The 15,777-nt window shown below is 45.5% G+C and overlaps 1 protein-coding gene across 3 annotated transcripts in view; it reads right to left on the minus strand.

Annotated features, from left to right (window-relative positions):
- Positions 1-10,766: 10,766 nt before the first annotated feature.
- The window catches only part of PPP2R2C (protein phosphatase 2 regulatory subunit Bgamma), a gene marked incomplete at both ends in the record, with an annotated part of 144,196 nt that continues 139,185 nt past the window's right edge, over positions 10,767-15,777 (minus strand). For all 3 annotated transcript variants that reach the window (XM_081998787.1, XM_081998785.1, XM_081998786.1), the window contains one exon: positions 10,767-11,058. In XM_081998787.1, coding sequence (XP_081854913.1) covers positions 10,767-11,058 — 292 coding nt within the window. The remainder of the gene's footprint in view (positions 11,059-15,777) is intronic.

Raw genomic sequence — 15,777 nt, forward strand, 5'->3', positions numbered from 1 at the left:
TTGGACTCTGGAGTCCTGGGGCTGCACCTCTCTTCTGCCACAAAACACTTCCCTTGCACCCTCTGTAGCACTGGCCGACTCACAGGGCAGCCGCTCCGCAGCTTGTGCCGTGGCTGCTGCATTTCCAGTTGAGTTCCAGTGGTGTCACCAGTGCATCTGATTTTATTCCTGCTCTTATGACAGGTGATATTTCTCTTAACCCTGTTCTTGCCTCTTATAATTACATGTTGGTGTACTTTTTAGAAAAAAAATTAAGTCGTAAGAGGAAGTGCTCAAAAGCAGCATGGCCAGCAGGTCGAGGGAGGGGATTCTGCCCCTCTACTCCGCTCTGGTGAGACCCCACCGTCCAGCTCTGGAGCCCTCAGCACAGGAAAGACATGGACCTGTTGAAGTGGGTCCAGAGGAGGCCACAAAACTGATCAGAGGGATGGAACACCTCTCCTCTGAGGACAGGCCGAGAGAGTTGGGGTGGTTCAGCCTGGAGAAGAGAAGGCTCTGGGGAGACCTTATTGCAGCCTTCCAGTACTTAAAGGGGGCTTATAAGAAAGATGGGGACAGACTTTTTAGCAGGGCCTGTTGCAACAGGACAAGGGGTAATGGTTTTAAACTGAAAGAGGGCAGATTTAGACTAGATCTAAGGAAGAAATTTTTCACACTGAGGGTGGTGAAACACTGGCCCAGGTTGCCCAGGGAGGTGGTAGATGCCCCATCCCTGGAAACATTCCAGCTCAGGTTGGACGGGGCTCTGAGCAACCTGCTCTAGTTGAAGATGTCCCTGCTCATGGCAGGAGGGGTTGGACTAGATGGCCTTTAAAGGTCTCTTCCAACCCAAACTATTCTATGATTCTAAGGAGTAAAAACCAGACTTGACTTAAAATCCCTGTGTGTTATGGCCCAGTTTGTAGCTTCATTTTGGTTGGTGTTTCATTTAGTATGAGTCTGGTTTAGTCAGTGTCAGTGACATCTGCACTGTGTTTATGGAGACGTTTGTGAATGATGTACAAAGGTAATTAACAATTCACTTTTCCAGTCTTAATTATCAGCAGAGATTTAGTGCTCATCTGCAGTTCAATGTAGGATGCCAAAAGCATCTCAGTACAAGTCAACACCCAACTGTTGATGAGTTACACTTCTTCAAGCTGTTCTTTAAAAAGTCAGAAAACACAGTCCTAGGGACTCCAGCTAGAATCGTCCTCACTTAGGGGTAGTGCCCGGCAGTTACACACGGTCCATGAACCTCCAGGGAGAGCACGCTTGTGTCTGGAGCCTCTGCGCGCTTGTTTGCTTCACCCATTCAGTACCTCCCGCAGGAGAGCGGTCCCTCCCGCAGCGGCCCCGGCCGGCGCGGGCGCGGCGGTGCCTCCGCTGCGGGGCCAGCAGGCGGCACCCCCGGCTCGGGCTGCCGCGGCCCTCCCGCCGCCGCCGGCACCGCCGGGGAACAAAGGAGCCGGGTCCTGGGTTTACTCCGTTTCGGGAGGAAATGCAGCCGGGAAAATCCGGCACGAAAAGCAGGTAACCGTTTGTAGACCCGATTCCCCGCCAGCTGCAAACAAGGTCACGCAAATGATTAGCGAAGGCGGCGTCGCGGAGCGTCTCCCTCTGCGATCCGCGACCACGAAAACGGAGGAAAAAAATTCTGCTTTTCCTTACGATAAAATACTGTGTAACGCTAAGCTAACAGTGTATGAAACAGCGCGTGGCAAACGCCTGAAATGCGCAGTCTGGCTGCCTTGAGGCTCGGCAGCTTTTTGGGACGGTTCCTGTCTCTAAGGTCTTTTAACGTAAATCTGGCAGTGTTGCTCTGCCTTGTTTGCTTCTGTTGTAATGGGAGTGGTGACGACACGCAGCCCCTTCTGGTGAAAACTCTGTTTTTTCCTGTGTCTTCATGTGTTAGATGAAAAAAAAAAAAATCAGGACTTATCAGAACTTAAACCTTTTAATTAACTTTCTGTTACCTGAACAGTAAGAAAGAAAGAAAGAAAATCTGTGGCAGAGTTTAATTAGAACTTAGGTAGAAGATGTGCTTTTTTTTGAGGGAAATTCCAGCTGCAATTCTTGCTTGACATCTCCATGTACTATAAATTAATGCATAGATTTGGGGAAAGCAGAAAGCTTGTGTCAAGATCACGCACCAGGTAAAGGCCAATAGGAGAAACCCTGAAAGACTGAATTTTCATCTTTTGCAAATCAAATTGAGAGATGGCAGCAGGTTGTTGCAGGGTTTTTGTTCTATTTTTGAAGATGGCAGGGTTTTTCTGCAATAATAGCAAGTTTGGCATCAGAAGGGGCCTTGCAAATGTTGCTGTTAACCACGGGAGACAGCAGTGCTTGACAGCAGGAGCTGTGTCACGCTAAATTTGAAAGGGCTTGAACCAACCCGCAGACCCCGTAATAGCTCAGAAATCAGTGTGTGTTGATCTCAGTGTGGCCTGTCTTTATCTGAAATAATTTCTTCACTTTAAAGAGTGAGGCATTTCAACAGAGCATCTCTTCTGTAGTTCGCTCTCCCGCTCCTCCCTCCCTGTTCAGGGCTGGTGACAGCAGAGATGTTTCCACGACAACAAACCATGCTCTTGCCTCAGGCGACAAACCATAACTTCAATAACTGATCACTGAAAATACCTTCAAACAATTAATTAGGTAATGGAAATGTTATTTTAATAGGGCTTAGATGCTTTGGAAGTAGTCTACAGACTGAATTCTGATCAAGAATCTGTCTACAATCAAAGCTGAAGCTACCATCTGAAGGTCAGGATGGATACCGCTGCCCGAATACACTGAGAGCCCACTGTTTGTAAAAAAACTTCAAGTTCAAAACATTTTCAATCCACAGGATGCAACGCAAAGCAAGTTTATTTTCTTTTGGTGCTAAATTTTGTTCAAAGCACATACTGGCAGGAAATATGTTCAAGGAATTTACCAACTTCATCACCAAACGCAGCTCACGGCTCGTGCACCGTTTGTGCGCGCACCCCTGCACCAGCATGAGAGACAGATGATGAGCACAGCAAATGGTTTTGCAATAAATGGATTTTTCAGTCTTCTCTTTACAGAAGATGCTTTCCTGGAGTTGTAAATGGATGATTCATAAATCTCTCCTAATGCTGCTTCTAGTAACATTTCAATTGATCTTTAATCGTTATTTAAAAAGTGAATCTCCATGGGAGTGTTTCGATCCTACAGCCTGAAGTTTCTCTAGCCCAGGGCAGCTCCTCTGTCTTGCAGCCTAGAGGTAACAGAGACTTTAAGCACAGATGGGTATCCTGACTGCATGCATGTGCCTTATATCACAGTTCATGTATAGCACGGGTACTCTTTGGGACTGGTGCTTGTCCTGGCAGAATTTCTTCTTTGCTTTGATTTTGCTTTGATTAGTACATTAAGTTTCTCCAAAATAGTGCATCTATGAAGCAGCAGCAAGACAACAGCTGCCACCTTTCTCTGTCCCATTAAGTCTGTGGGTTATGCAGACGCCTGCCCCTGCCACGCCGGACGTGCCCCTGCTCCCTTCAGAGCTGGTTTTGGATTATGGTTATGGGTTAAGACCTGCCCTTCTGCGCAAAAACTTTTTTGATCTGTGGATGAGGGACTCTCTAGTGCTCCTACTGGGTGTTCTCCTCAAGCAGCTCCCTTTTGAGGGATTATTCACAGCCCCTTGTTTTCAAAAAATAAAGATGCCCAGTAGCTCCCTTTGCAGTACACTGGCGTTCGTCCCGCTGTTGCAGTGTGTCATCGCACAATGTGGACCGGGTAGTTGAGAACAATGTAAAATGGAATATAATGTGCACTAAATAGGGTCAAGACTTCCTTTACAGAAAGTTTTAGAGGCAGAAAATGGAGATTTGCCTAAACGAACTTTTGCAGAAGCCCTGTTGTTTTCGTTATAATTTTGTCAGGTCAAGGGTGAAAGTCCGGTTTGCCGCAGGCGGGGTAAGAAAACAGCGGCTGTGGGGGGTGTTCGCGTAAAGCAGAGAGAGGCCTGGCTCTGGTCTGTCATCTGGCCCAAATCTTTGGAAGAAGAGTGTGAGGGAAAAGTGTATCTGGAGACTGATAATTAAGATGTTACACTGGAAGGGAAAAGATTGCATTTCTAAGTTCAGTTAAGTTAATTTGTACAAGTCAGGGAAGAGGTGCTGCACCGCAGCATCTCATGTAGGGTGATCACAGCCCTGAACCTATTTCACTCTGAGCTTTCATTGTGGGATGGAAGACTTTATTTCCCCTTGGAAACTCTTGAAGATGTTGCTTTGGCTCCTATGGGTCTGAGACCAAAGTACAAATCCTCAGGGTGCCTCTGCAAAAAGATGCCTTTTCTCCCCTTCTCTTGCTGCAAGAGAGCAGATGATGTAGATATGGGCCATAACAGCACCCGGTTCGCCTGTGCTGGGAAGGGAGAGGATCCACACGGGGTCCCTTCGGCAGGTTGGCGTGCGTAAGGTAGTCGTGTCCCTCGGTGAATCGCTGGAAGGGCTTTGTGTCTCATACGTGACAGTTGCCTCTTTGTGGTTGATTTTTTAATTGAAGGTTCAAACGGTTAAACTGTGTTCTTAATGCATCGGTGGTTGCTAAGATACAATCTCTCCGATCCTGTAAATCTTCCACTTGAAATGTAGTATATTGGCAAATAGGGCTTTCCTCTCTGACAGCTCGGGAGAGAGGAAGATTACGGGGCACGCACTTACTTACCATTACGCCGCTGAGAAACAGCTCCTGCAGCCTGCAGAGGTTGCTGGGGTTGGTCCAGTGGTGGGAGTCAATGGGATTTTAGTGGCCCCTGGCCACTGGACGTGGCCCAAGGAGGAAGCTAAAGGGAGAACGTGGAGAGTCACAGGACGAGGTGGAAGGAAAGGCAACGCAGGGAGAACAGGCAGCACAACGGACTCGGGGAGGTGTGGGATAACGCGGGGGACAGGCTGTATGGAGGGAGCAAGGGAAATCTTTCTGTCGCCCACTTCGGAGGATAGCTGCAGGTTGCAATTGTCCTTCCTGAGCAAGAACCGCCTTCTCTGCCCTTTGGTAATGAAGGGTGGGTCTCGGGAGAGTCTGGGTTTGGGACTAGTTTGACACAACCTTGGGGATAAGCTGTGCAAGGAGAGATTTCTTGCAGCTCTACAAAGTGATTAGGAGATGATAGCAGATTTAAAAGTAGCACTGGATTCCTGCACATTCACCGGTAATATTACAATAGCAGCTCAAAACAGCCAAACATTTTAAAAAGAAGCCTAGCTGAGTCCTACTTGTTCACAAAATGTGTGGAGGAAGGTGGTATAAAATAGTGCATCTCATCTCTCATTTTATTCTAAAGTAAGTAAGTCTTCACCTGCTCAGGTTGCAGAGAATACGAACACGTTGACAGAGTGCAATTGATGCAGCAACATCTACCCGGGTTTGCAGAAGCCTGGATCAATAGCTGTGAAAAATGGACAGTGCAGCTGTTCAGCTCGGAGAGGTGTTAGCAGAGATGTCAGAGGATGATAATTGAACCGACAACGTTCTCCTCCCCGCCTCTTCCATGAGGCAGTCCGAGATGTGCATACGTTTACTGTGAGCATCACCTCCCGTATTGCAAACGGCAGTGCCAGTATCTCTCCCACCTGAGGGAAACCTCTGCTTCCTTCTGCCTCTTCCCACTAATGTCAGAAGGAGCCCGCTCCAGGGCACCTAGCAGAGCTGTTGGGGGTGTTCAAACTTCACCAAGGAGAAATGAAAGCGAGAGCCTGCCGGGGCTGGGACGATGGGGTCTCACTCTGCTGTCCTACTTGGGCAGCATTTATTTTATAGGAGCATGGAAAAATACCAGCCTCTTTGCCCCCCAATCTGACACCCTAATTCTGTTTCAATTACTTATTATTTATCCTTTACTATGATTTTTTTTCCCAGAGTTGTTACTTCGATTGGAGAAGTTATGATGATGATGATGACGATGATGATGATGAAGCTAAGAAGGTGGTGATGGGGTTTCTGGAGTTCTCCAGGCTAAGTATTCCTTTTCCCTGGAGCACTGTCAGTTTATTGCCAGTTGAAGAACTTGGTCCCGTACTTACAGCTGATCTGCTGGGGCTCTGCTGAGATACCTTGGGTCAGGCTGCTGCACAAGACTTGCACACTGCTACTAGTATGACTAGTGCTAATCTAGGAGTGGCTGTCCAGAAAACCACCCTGCACCCTTTGATGGAGTCACTATTGTAGGTTTTATTCTTTTTAGCGGCCACGTTATAAAAATAATAGAGAGCGTCACCATGATAATTAAAATAATTGTTTAATGGAATTGTTGGTTTAAGGATCTTCTCCTACTCATTGACTGCCTCCACTTGGCAAATGGCAAGACAAGTAATTAGCTGTACCTAATTACTGATCCATATTCATGGGAGTTTTTATAGCTGAGGGAACTGAAGAGTTTGCTCAAGTCAGGTGCTTCATGTGAAATGCTTTGCATTACAGGCCAGATTTAGGATCTCTAAGTGCCTAAAGAGTTGCGCTCACTTTCACGTGAAAAAAAGTGTGATCCTTGTCCAACTTCAGAGAGAAGGACAAAACAAAATCACTTCTAAGAAAAGCTTTCTCACGGTGCAGTCTGAAAGCAAACCTTCCCAGTGTGCAGGGCAAACTGTCCTGTACAGAATATCCAGACTGTTTCATGGCTTCACAAAACCAAAGAGACATGCCCTGTCCCAAGCATCTTATAAAATTACGCCCAAGTTTTTGAATCTCACCCACTCACAGTAGTCCTGTTGCCTTCTGAGGTTCTACCACATGAGCGAGGTAAGTGAATTCATGCTCTAATTTTAGACTTAATGCAATTTGCTGAGAAGACTGCAAATGGAAAAGGATTACTATTGGGAGTGGGAGCAAATTGATGATAATAACGTTACTGAAAATTGGACATAGAAGGCAAACAATCCTTATACTTGCCCTGTCATCAGGGATTAATAACCACAACCTTGGAAGGCTCCAAAGGACTTAACTCTGCCTGAAAGCAAGGCAACTCGTGGGCTGCAAACAGGAGGAGCAGGTGGCTCATGCCAATATCCCGCCACCCCAACCGTAAGGGGTTAAATTGCCGTACGCAGCTAGTGAGGATGCGTGTGAAATTTTCAAAAGCGTGAGAGTTGAGTGAGCCATCTGGCTCCTGCTCCTACGGGGTATTTAGGGATGAAAAGGGAAACTGGAAAGTTAAACAGTGTACTGCTTGATGTGTTGATTTTCAGCCAAGATTTCTCTCTTTGGTGCCGAGTCATATTTGTCCATCTAAGTGAGTGGGATTGACTGTGTCTTCCCAAAAAGGGGGGGGAAAAATTAACATGGAAGCTCTAGGAGAGCTGTGCAAAGCAACACGCTGCCTAATCTAACAGCTGAGGCAAATTTATTCTGATCTGCATCCAGAAAAAGGACTTAGCCTTTCAGTGTAGCTCGTGTGTGCCGGCGCCCGGGCAGTTTCCCACACCCCGAGCTCCCTATAGAACATGCAGGCAGCGTTAGCTGCCTTAGGCTGAGATTCAAAAGAAGAGCCCAGGGTCTGGGGCAAGCATCACAGCGACCGGGGAGGGTCAGGCATCGATTTGGACTGGGAAGGGAACGCTTTCCTAGCTGTAAGTGATATGCCAAGCCGGGGGGGGGTGTCGTCATCTTCTTTTTTTTTTTTTTTTTTTTTTTAATTCTCCCCTGGGGTAAGGGTAGAAAGACAGTGGTGGGGAAAAAGAGGGATGCTCCTCTGCTGGTAGCCCCCTCGTTTGTCCCCTGGGCCCATGTCTGTCTCATTTGGGAGGCCAGACGTGCTCCCACGGTCCGCTGTGCTGGAAGGTCTCCAACCTGGCCAGTGAAGACACGAATGCCATTTTTCACCCCGTGAGTGTGTGCGTCCCTTCACGTTGCGCATGTCTCTCACTCCATTTGTCGGAGACCGAGACTCAAATCTCCTAAAGTCTATCTTGGGCTATGAGCAGAGAAAAAAGCAGGTCCAAGGTGTGAGCCAAAAAGGTGTCGTCTCCAGCTCTGCCGTAACCGCCTGCGTGCGCACTCTTCATCACACTAAACCCCCAGGTCAGCCCCCTCACGGCACGGCGTTTACTTCTCTACCTGTTACACCACCTGAAGTTCACATAGTAGCTTGTCCTGTGAGTCCCGATTGTTGTGACTCTTCCTTCTCCCTAAAAGGAGCTAAACCACTCTTTCGTGTCTAGCTTAAAAATAAGCTGTGCCTTGAAGTCATCTATTTGTGCCTTTTTGGTTGTAGTTTTATTGAAAAAGCTGGTATTAACATATTTATATTTTTATTCAACAACAGTTAGCTAATTTGTGCAACACAAAGAATGCAGCCATGAACAACAGCTTTCAAAACAATCAGATTTACCAACTTTACCATTACTTACTCTACACCACTGAAAGCTCAAACTAAAAAGAGAAAGAAAGTTGGAAACGTTCACAATGACGATGTTAACTTCCCATACATTCAAGAAACCAGGAAACCGAACTGTAGTGGTGATGTCAAAGACAGGAATGGAATACTGGTCTTTGAAAGGCTTCTATTTATTTCCTCTATAATCACTTCATGGTATTTTGGTTGGGTATTTAATTAGTTTTATAAAGCTCCAAAGATATAGTCCTTTATTTAATTTTAACACCACCTTTTTGGTACCCAAAGCTGTAACAGAGTAAGGTACTTCAAATTAAAAACAAAAAATTGTTGTATTAAGATCTGCTTTATAATAAGTTATCTATAGAATCTTACTTGAGAATGTTAAAAGCTAAATATATGTTTTACAGTACTTCTAGCTGTAAATGCCAATATAAGCTGATAGCAATTTTTTTCTTTTTTTTTTTTTCTTGAGCTGCAAAGTATAATGGAGGAGGCCAAAATTCAAAGAAACCGTATGACACCCTTGAAACAGTAGATTGGCATTAACAAGTTTTCTATACAATTTACCACATTCTTAAACCTTTTTACAAGGGGGGGGGGGGGGGAAAGCAATTTTGTTAAATTTCATTAGAATAAATATGTACATATACTGTCCATGCCTGCTGCAGCATACAGTATTTTATAAACAATCATTCCTCATTCCCTTTAAAATTAACCTACAGATTTCATACCGTGTGTGTTTAGTGTGGCTGGAAACTGATGCACATGTGTTTGTGCTTCTACACACAAAATACACAGCATTGATCTAGAAAACTTCAAACACACAGATTTCACGTGTTAAGATGTCATATAAAAGCTGTAGGCTTTGTTTTTTTAGTTCTTGTAGGCAGATTTTCACCCATCCTTTCCCCCAAACCAACCTATAAAAGCATGCAGACCCCTTCATCAGTGCATTCTCCACTTACCACGAAATCGGTGCGTAATGGCTTAAAGACTTTTTTTTTTTTTTATGAGGAGTTTTAATATGGGCAGATTAACAGGTCATCTGAGTTGTGCTCTTTTATTCATGGTTTCAGGAGAAATCCTTTGGGATATTAATTTTTCTGCCACAGCTATTAGGGCTACAGCAGAACTTTCTTTCCCTGGGTTAAGAGGCCTCCCTGCCCGCTGCACCATTCCTGTATGATTCCTGCGTGTGGTACATGGATTGCGTGTACTTTCATTTTCCATTGACATCGCTATTCACTCGAAAATAGAGACAGACCTAAAGGTATTTATGTGGAAGAAGCTTTTGCTTGGTTTGGAATTTTTGATTTTTTGTATTTCTCCAGGAATAATCTTGTCGCCCAGCAGTGCACTTATTTTTAAACATTAAAATTCACTGAGCAGTGCTACAGCTCCCGGTACCGTTCTTTTACAGTTAGGGATACCACGGCATTGCCAGTATTCCCCAAATGACGTGTCTAGCAGTGACGTAACTTTGTTCCCACTGAAGTCAATCGTTGCCTTCAAGGACAGCACTTCCAGCCAAGGTTGCCAGAACGCCAACGCCCAAACGGTAGGACGGGTTTGTGTGTTAACTGCCAGGCTAACTGGGGTTAACTGGTCCCTCTGGAGTGGCAATACCAAGTTCTTTAATAGTCTTCCATGTGATGAAGATACTAGTTCTTGTTTTAAACAGAACAGAGAGACCTATGGAGAATGAACTTCTTAAAATAAGCTGGCTGAGTAACTATACCAGCCTGTCACTTATTCACCTGGGAGGCTGAAGCACAAAGTTAGTAATGATGTGAATAAATAAATAAGTAAGAGGGTGTTGTAAGGAAGGGAACGGGACGGGGGGGACAGGGCAGCTTTTCAGCAGCAGGTGTTCTGCTTCCAGTTATAATAGTCGTGAGGTCCCTCCAATGTGCCACGTGCTCCAAAGGGACGTGGCTATTCATTCACTCAAACAGGCCTGGCTTAATTGAAAGACGGGGAAACGTTACTGGAAAAAAAATTAATCGAGAGGTTGAGGCAAAAAGCTCTAACAATGTGGTAAATGCTGTAGACTGCAAAAGCCGGCAGTGCACCAGAACAGCACGGTCCTGTGAACCGCTGAGACCCTCGAAAGGACTGCCGGGAGCTGAGGAGTCGCAGCCCTCCTCAGGAATACTCCCAAAATGAATAAACACCCCTGTTTGTTTAAAGGAACTGATACAGACCACAGTACTGGATTTGCAGTCGTGCCTTTTACTCATAAGTCGCAGTGATGGAAAATAGTTGGCTTGCCACCAATAACGATACAGGCTGAGGGATGAAAGGATGCAACCTACAAATCCCACCACAGAAGCCACAATTTTTGTGAAGGTCACATCCTTCTACAACTCTCAAGAGGCTGGTTTGTAAATATAGAGGGATGTTGATAAATCTAGTGCATTTCTGAGTTCACTTTATCCTGAAATATGTACAGATTGTTTGTCGCTGCTATAGCAATGATGTTCTCAGTTGGGTGCCATGCTGTGTGCAAGATCTTCTTAGTAAAGTCCAAACTGTCAACGCTGATGTCATCTTTCCTCCGTTTGCCTCCGACGCAGACTCTCCGAGGCTTAAGAATAGCTCGTGGTTTACTGCTCTCTCGGGATGCCTCCAAGGTAACATCCCGCTTGGTATTTCGGTCAAACATTCGAAAAAAGTTGTTATATGCACCTGTCATTATCACACTGTAAAGAGAAAGAAAGAGAGAGAGAAAACAAAGACAATTAAACAGCAGCTTGTGGGAAGCCTACCAACATGACTGGATTGGGACAGCTGAGCTTTAACCTTGGGATAACATGGCTTCTGGTTTCAGCTGGGAAAGAATAGAAAACGGGATTTTTCCCAGTACGCCCCAGAGTGAATAGTTTTCTGCTACCAATATCTTCCCCTTCCCTATTAGAGTATTCAATGAAAAATACAGTTACCCCAAAACTTGCATCCTGAAGCATGCACAAATGTCACGACCCTGACATCATGAGATTGACTTCACAAGGCAATAAAAGTAACATGTTTTAATAAGTTATTTTTAATTACCCTCCAACTTTCATGAGCATTTAAGGATCATATATTTCAGGCTTTCTCCAGAGCCATACCTCTTCTGACAGCTGAGATGTACCATGATTCCAGAAACAGTCTTAAAAAAAAAAATCCCCAAGTATTTCAAACCTTTTGATACAATAGTAAGGCTTAGTACATAATTCTGTATTTTAATGAGTATTTTGAAGAAAGGTGTTCTGACAGGTTCTGAAAAACCACACTGAGTTTGCACCAGTAAATTCTTTCCAGAATAAACCCTTTCCCTTCTGAAGCCGTAGACCTTGCAAGTCTAGACACCATTAAAATTTCTATCTACAATGCTGCTTAAAAATAGACATTGAACAACAGGATTCTGTCATCTCTTGTGTGAAGTTTGATTGAAGTTTCAGGTCAGGATATGTTTCTGGGTTTGGGAGAAAGGGACAGAAAACACACCTCAACCTGTATAAAAATTACCCCATTAATCAGTTTGCAGTTTGAAATAATGGATTGCCAGTCGCTTCATTCCCCCAGCCCCTAGGGGAGGATATTTTGTCACTAACCTGAATGAATTCAGGATTTCATCCATGGCCTTCAGGTTATTGGATTAGCATAATCATGGATTTCAGAGCCATCCCCCTGTGAACTTTTTCCATATCTGAAGCCAGGGCCACGCTCTACTCTCCTGTCTCAGCACCAAATAGGGTATTTTTCTGAATTTCCATTCTGGAAGGGGAATCTACCCCAAACGCTCAAGTCTCCCAGGAAAAGTGTCTTTCCCATGTTTCGCATTCAATAACCTGCCCTCCAGCTCAAATGGCAGTTACACTGCTTTAGCACTTTGCTGTGGTTTCCCGCCCAGGGGAACGTGTGTCGAGCAGCGTTCCGGCCGGGGCACCACGGCACAGGCAAGCGTGGGAGAGTAAGGCATAAGCTGCGCTCTCTGGCGTACGGACACTCGCTAGCTGCTCAGGTCAGATGCTCCTGGATTCAGGGGCTGCCTTACGCTACATGCGCAGCCTCCAGCCAGCGTTGCCTTGATCTCATTTGGGGCCATTAGGAGCTACTGTAGTACAACTGAATAATACACTGAGAAGCGCACACGCGGGAGCTGTGCAGCTAGCCGCTTTTGCACGACGGCTACCGTCACTCGCAGCTCCGTCCTGCTTCCACGTTTGCTAACGGCACAGCGGAGTTTGACGACAGCTGGTTCCACACTGAGCTTTTTGCAGCTCCCGAGGTGCTAAAGGGAACTGCTGCGGATGGGGCGGGCGTAGCACAAGACGCGGCGTGCGCTGCCCTCAGCAACAGCTCACCCGCAGCCTTCACGCTGCCGAGAGGCTGCTCTCCCCAGCCCGCGGGCAGCACACCCGGCGGCACCCCGGCTCCGCTGCCGTGCGCAGGGTGGGCAAGAGAGACCCTTGTCCCCAGGCAGCTGCAGCAGCCCTGGCAGGGAGCTGCCTCTGCTCGGGAGGGCGCAGGAGCGGTACCTGCCCTTGGGTTGTCTGCAGCGAGGTTTCCCTTACCTTCCCCACCTGCAAAGACCTGGCACAATCCTGCTTAGTAAGGCACAAGTGAACAATCCCACAAGCTAAAAAAAAAAAAAAAAAGTCAGCGTGACAGCTTGATAAAATATATCCCAGAAGCTGCAGAACACCTATTGATCAAGATTAGTGCCCATTTCAGAAACTGAATCAACAGTAGTAAATCTAATGTTTCACTCCTTCCAAATCACCACGTCTTGTCATTACGGTTCCTGCTGTAATGGTTACTCACAACATGAAAAAGTCGACGTTATTTCATATCTCAGCGCTAACATACACGATTTGTGATGCAAACAGCCCAGCAAAGTACTGTGGGTGTTTTCCCTCCCCAGGCAAAATTTTGAAACAGGTTCATAACACTGGGGCACCCTGTGCCATGGGCTGCAGAGCTGTGGCTCCCAGGGGAACGAGGAGCATCCCTCCAGATGAAGGCAAGGTCAGGGGAGCAGTTGTCATGCAGGCAAAGTACCAGTGCACCAACTGCACAGAGAGGTGTCAAGAATCTTATTTTAGGAGGTTTTGCTTGCAATAAAGCTGCCTTTACAGTCCATTTGCTTTTTAATTTCTTGAACTCTTGCATATTTTTAAAAGTCTGCCTTCTTCAGTTGGATTTACTGCAGTTATTTTTTTAACATATGTAGATGACTACTTTTCATGCTGGCCCTGTTTTTCTGCAGTTTAATGGCTCAGTAAAAAATAGCATTATGTAAATGAGAAAGTGCCCATTCTTGTTCAAGGTCACAAACACGGATTATAACCTTACCTACTGCTTAAAATAACAATAAAGGCCTGCAATTTATTCCCATTCGGGGAAAATATTATGCACAACAATGGAATGTATGCGATAAGGAGAATTTTATATATATGTATATATTAGAATAAAAATTGTAGCTGAGTATATGAAGAGTCTGTTCTGTATTTCCAGACTCTTTGCTCTGCACAGCAGTGTTATGAGACGTGCTTGCACAAAACCCTTGCAAGTGAGGCTTGTTCAAGAAACCAAAAGAAGTTCCTCCACCCAAAACACCCCACACTAATTCACACGTGTGTAAAGGAGCAGCCTGGAAAAGCTCTGCCTAACCACCTTGAATTTCTCTCCCAGAGCAGGTTTACAAGTTGTGCTACACATGGTCAGAGGTACCACCATCTGGGCCATACAGGGGTATTTAGGACGCAGAACACACTCCAGTGCACCCTGAGGAGCAGCGTACTGAGAGCTCAGACTGGAGCAACGCTGCTTATAGTCTGTACCCAGCTGAAACCACCACAGCCACTGGCAGCATGATTAAAAAAAATAATTTTTCGCAGTACCCTCTACTCCCTCTTTTAGAGCTGCTCCAAGCAAGGTCTGAGGGTTTCTGACAATTCTGCAAATGTGCGTGTTTTGAGCAACACCACAAAATCCTACTGACTTACCCAGCCTGCACTGACACTGGGGCGTTCCTGCTCATTAATGAGGCAACCTGAGGCATCTCACTGCCAAACTTCTTCAGTCCTCACGTGGGGTCTCTATGGCCCAATGTCTTACACTTTTTTTTTTTCTTTACAAGCAGGGCAAATGTATTCTTACAGAAGGTAAAAGGGGAAGGAGAAACCCTGAGTGCAGTCCAATCCTACTTTTATTATATTGACTTGTCTTCTTACTCCCTCCCTAGTTGCCATTCTGTTCTCTTTTGCTCTTTCTTCCCCTACAATCCTGACTCTGGTCTTCACCACTTTTCAGTCAGGTTTTCCTTCCCCCTCTCTCTCTGCCTCTCCCCCTCCCCTTTTTCCATTTCCCTCTACCCTGCTCTACAATTTTTGAAGAACACCTTATCTGCTTCTCTCTCCTGCCAGTGAAGTGTCCTCCCTAGCTTCATCCTCTGTTCCCTGCTCTGTCTTGTCTCTTTTGCTTTATTCTGTCATTTCCCTTTCTGTGTTCCTTATTTTTCCCTCTCATCTCTTCATGTTATTCTTGGAGATGTCACTGCTCACCCTTTCTTTGCCATCTCCCAGTCTTGCTTAGTCTCACAGACAACTTGCTCAGTTCTTGAGGGCTTTGGTCTTCCATCCTCACTTTCTCCTTTGGGCTGAACATGACAACCAGTAGTTGTACCACTGATGTGTAATTTAGGGCCAGAGTTTTAGTGTCTAACAGCATCACTCTAAGAACGACTGATGGCTCCAGCATCTTTAAGCATCTTAATACCTTAAAACATCTGGCTCTCAATATTTTGGTTTGGTCATGACTGCTAAATGAAATGCTTCAGTACGTGGCCTCCGTCTCCAAAGTCCCGCTTTTGTTGGAAGGTCAACAAATTCCCTACTTCACCAACCTCAAGGGCATCTGAATAGGACTTCAACATTTGTACTAACTGCAATGAGATCTTCCACAATATTTTTTAGGCATTGAGATTTCATCAAATGTGTCAGTCACATCTCTGTCTTTCTCATATCTGTTATTCCCATACTTCATTCAGACTTCTTTATTGCAAGCCGAGCTCTTAAATATCATTCATGTTGTGGCCATCCTTGCCTGCAACAGTTTTTATCAAAATTGCTCCATTCAGCTGCCTTCCTGCATGCCAGGGTTCACCCTGAAACTGTGGGGACGTCAGCTGGAATTCAGGCTTGCTTAAAAACCATACCATACTTGCTTCACATTGTTTTGTGTTGGTTTTGTTGGGGTTTTTTAAAAGATTCTTTTATACTATTTTGGGGGCTAATTCTGGCCTAGATTAGTCTTCCTAGATGCATAGAAATTTTTCTTCACCTGCAGATTTTTATTGTCTGGAGAAATCCAGCTCATGGCATAGTTTCCCCCCTCCGCTGTTACTCAAGAACCCATGGAAGCCATGGGATGGT

Source organism: Phaethon aethereus (genome assembly GCF_964289735.1).
Source record: "Phaethon aethereus genome assembly, chromosome: 4".
NCBI classification, from domain to species: Eukaryota; Metazoa; Chordata; class Aves; order Phaethontiformes; family Phaethontidae; genus Phaethon; species Phaethon aethereus.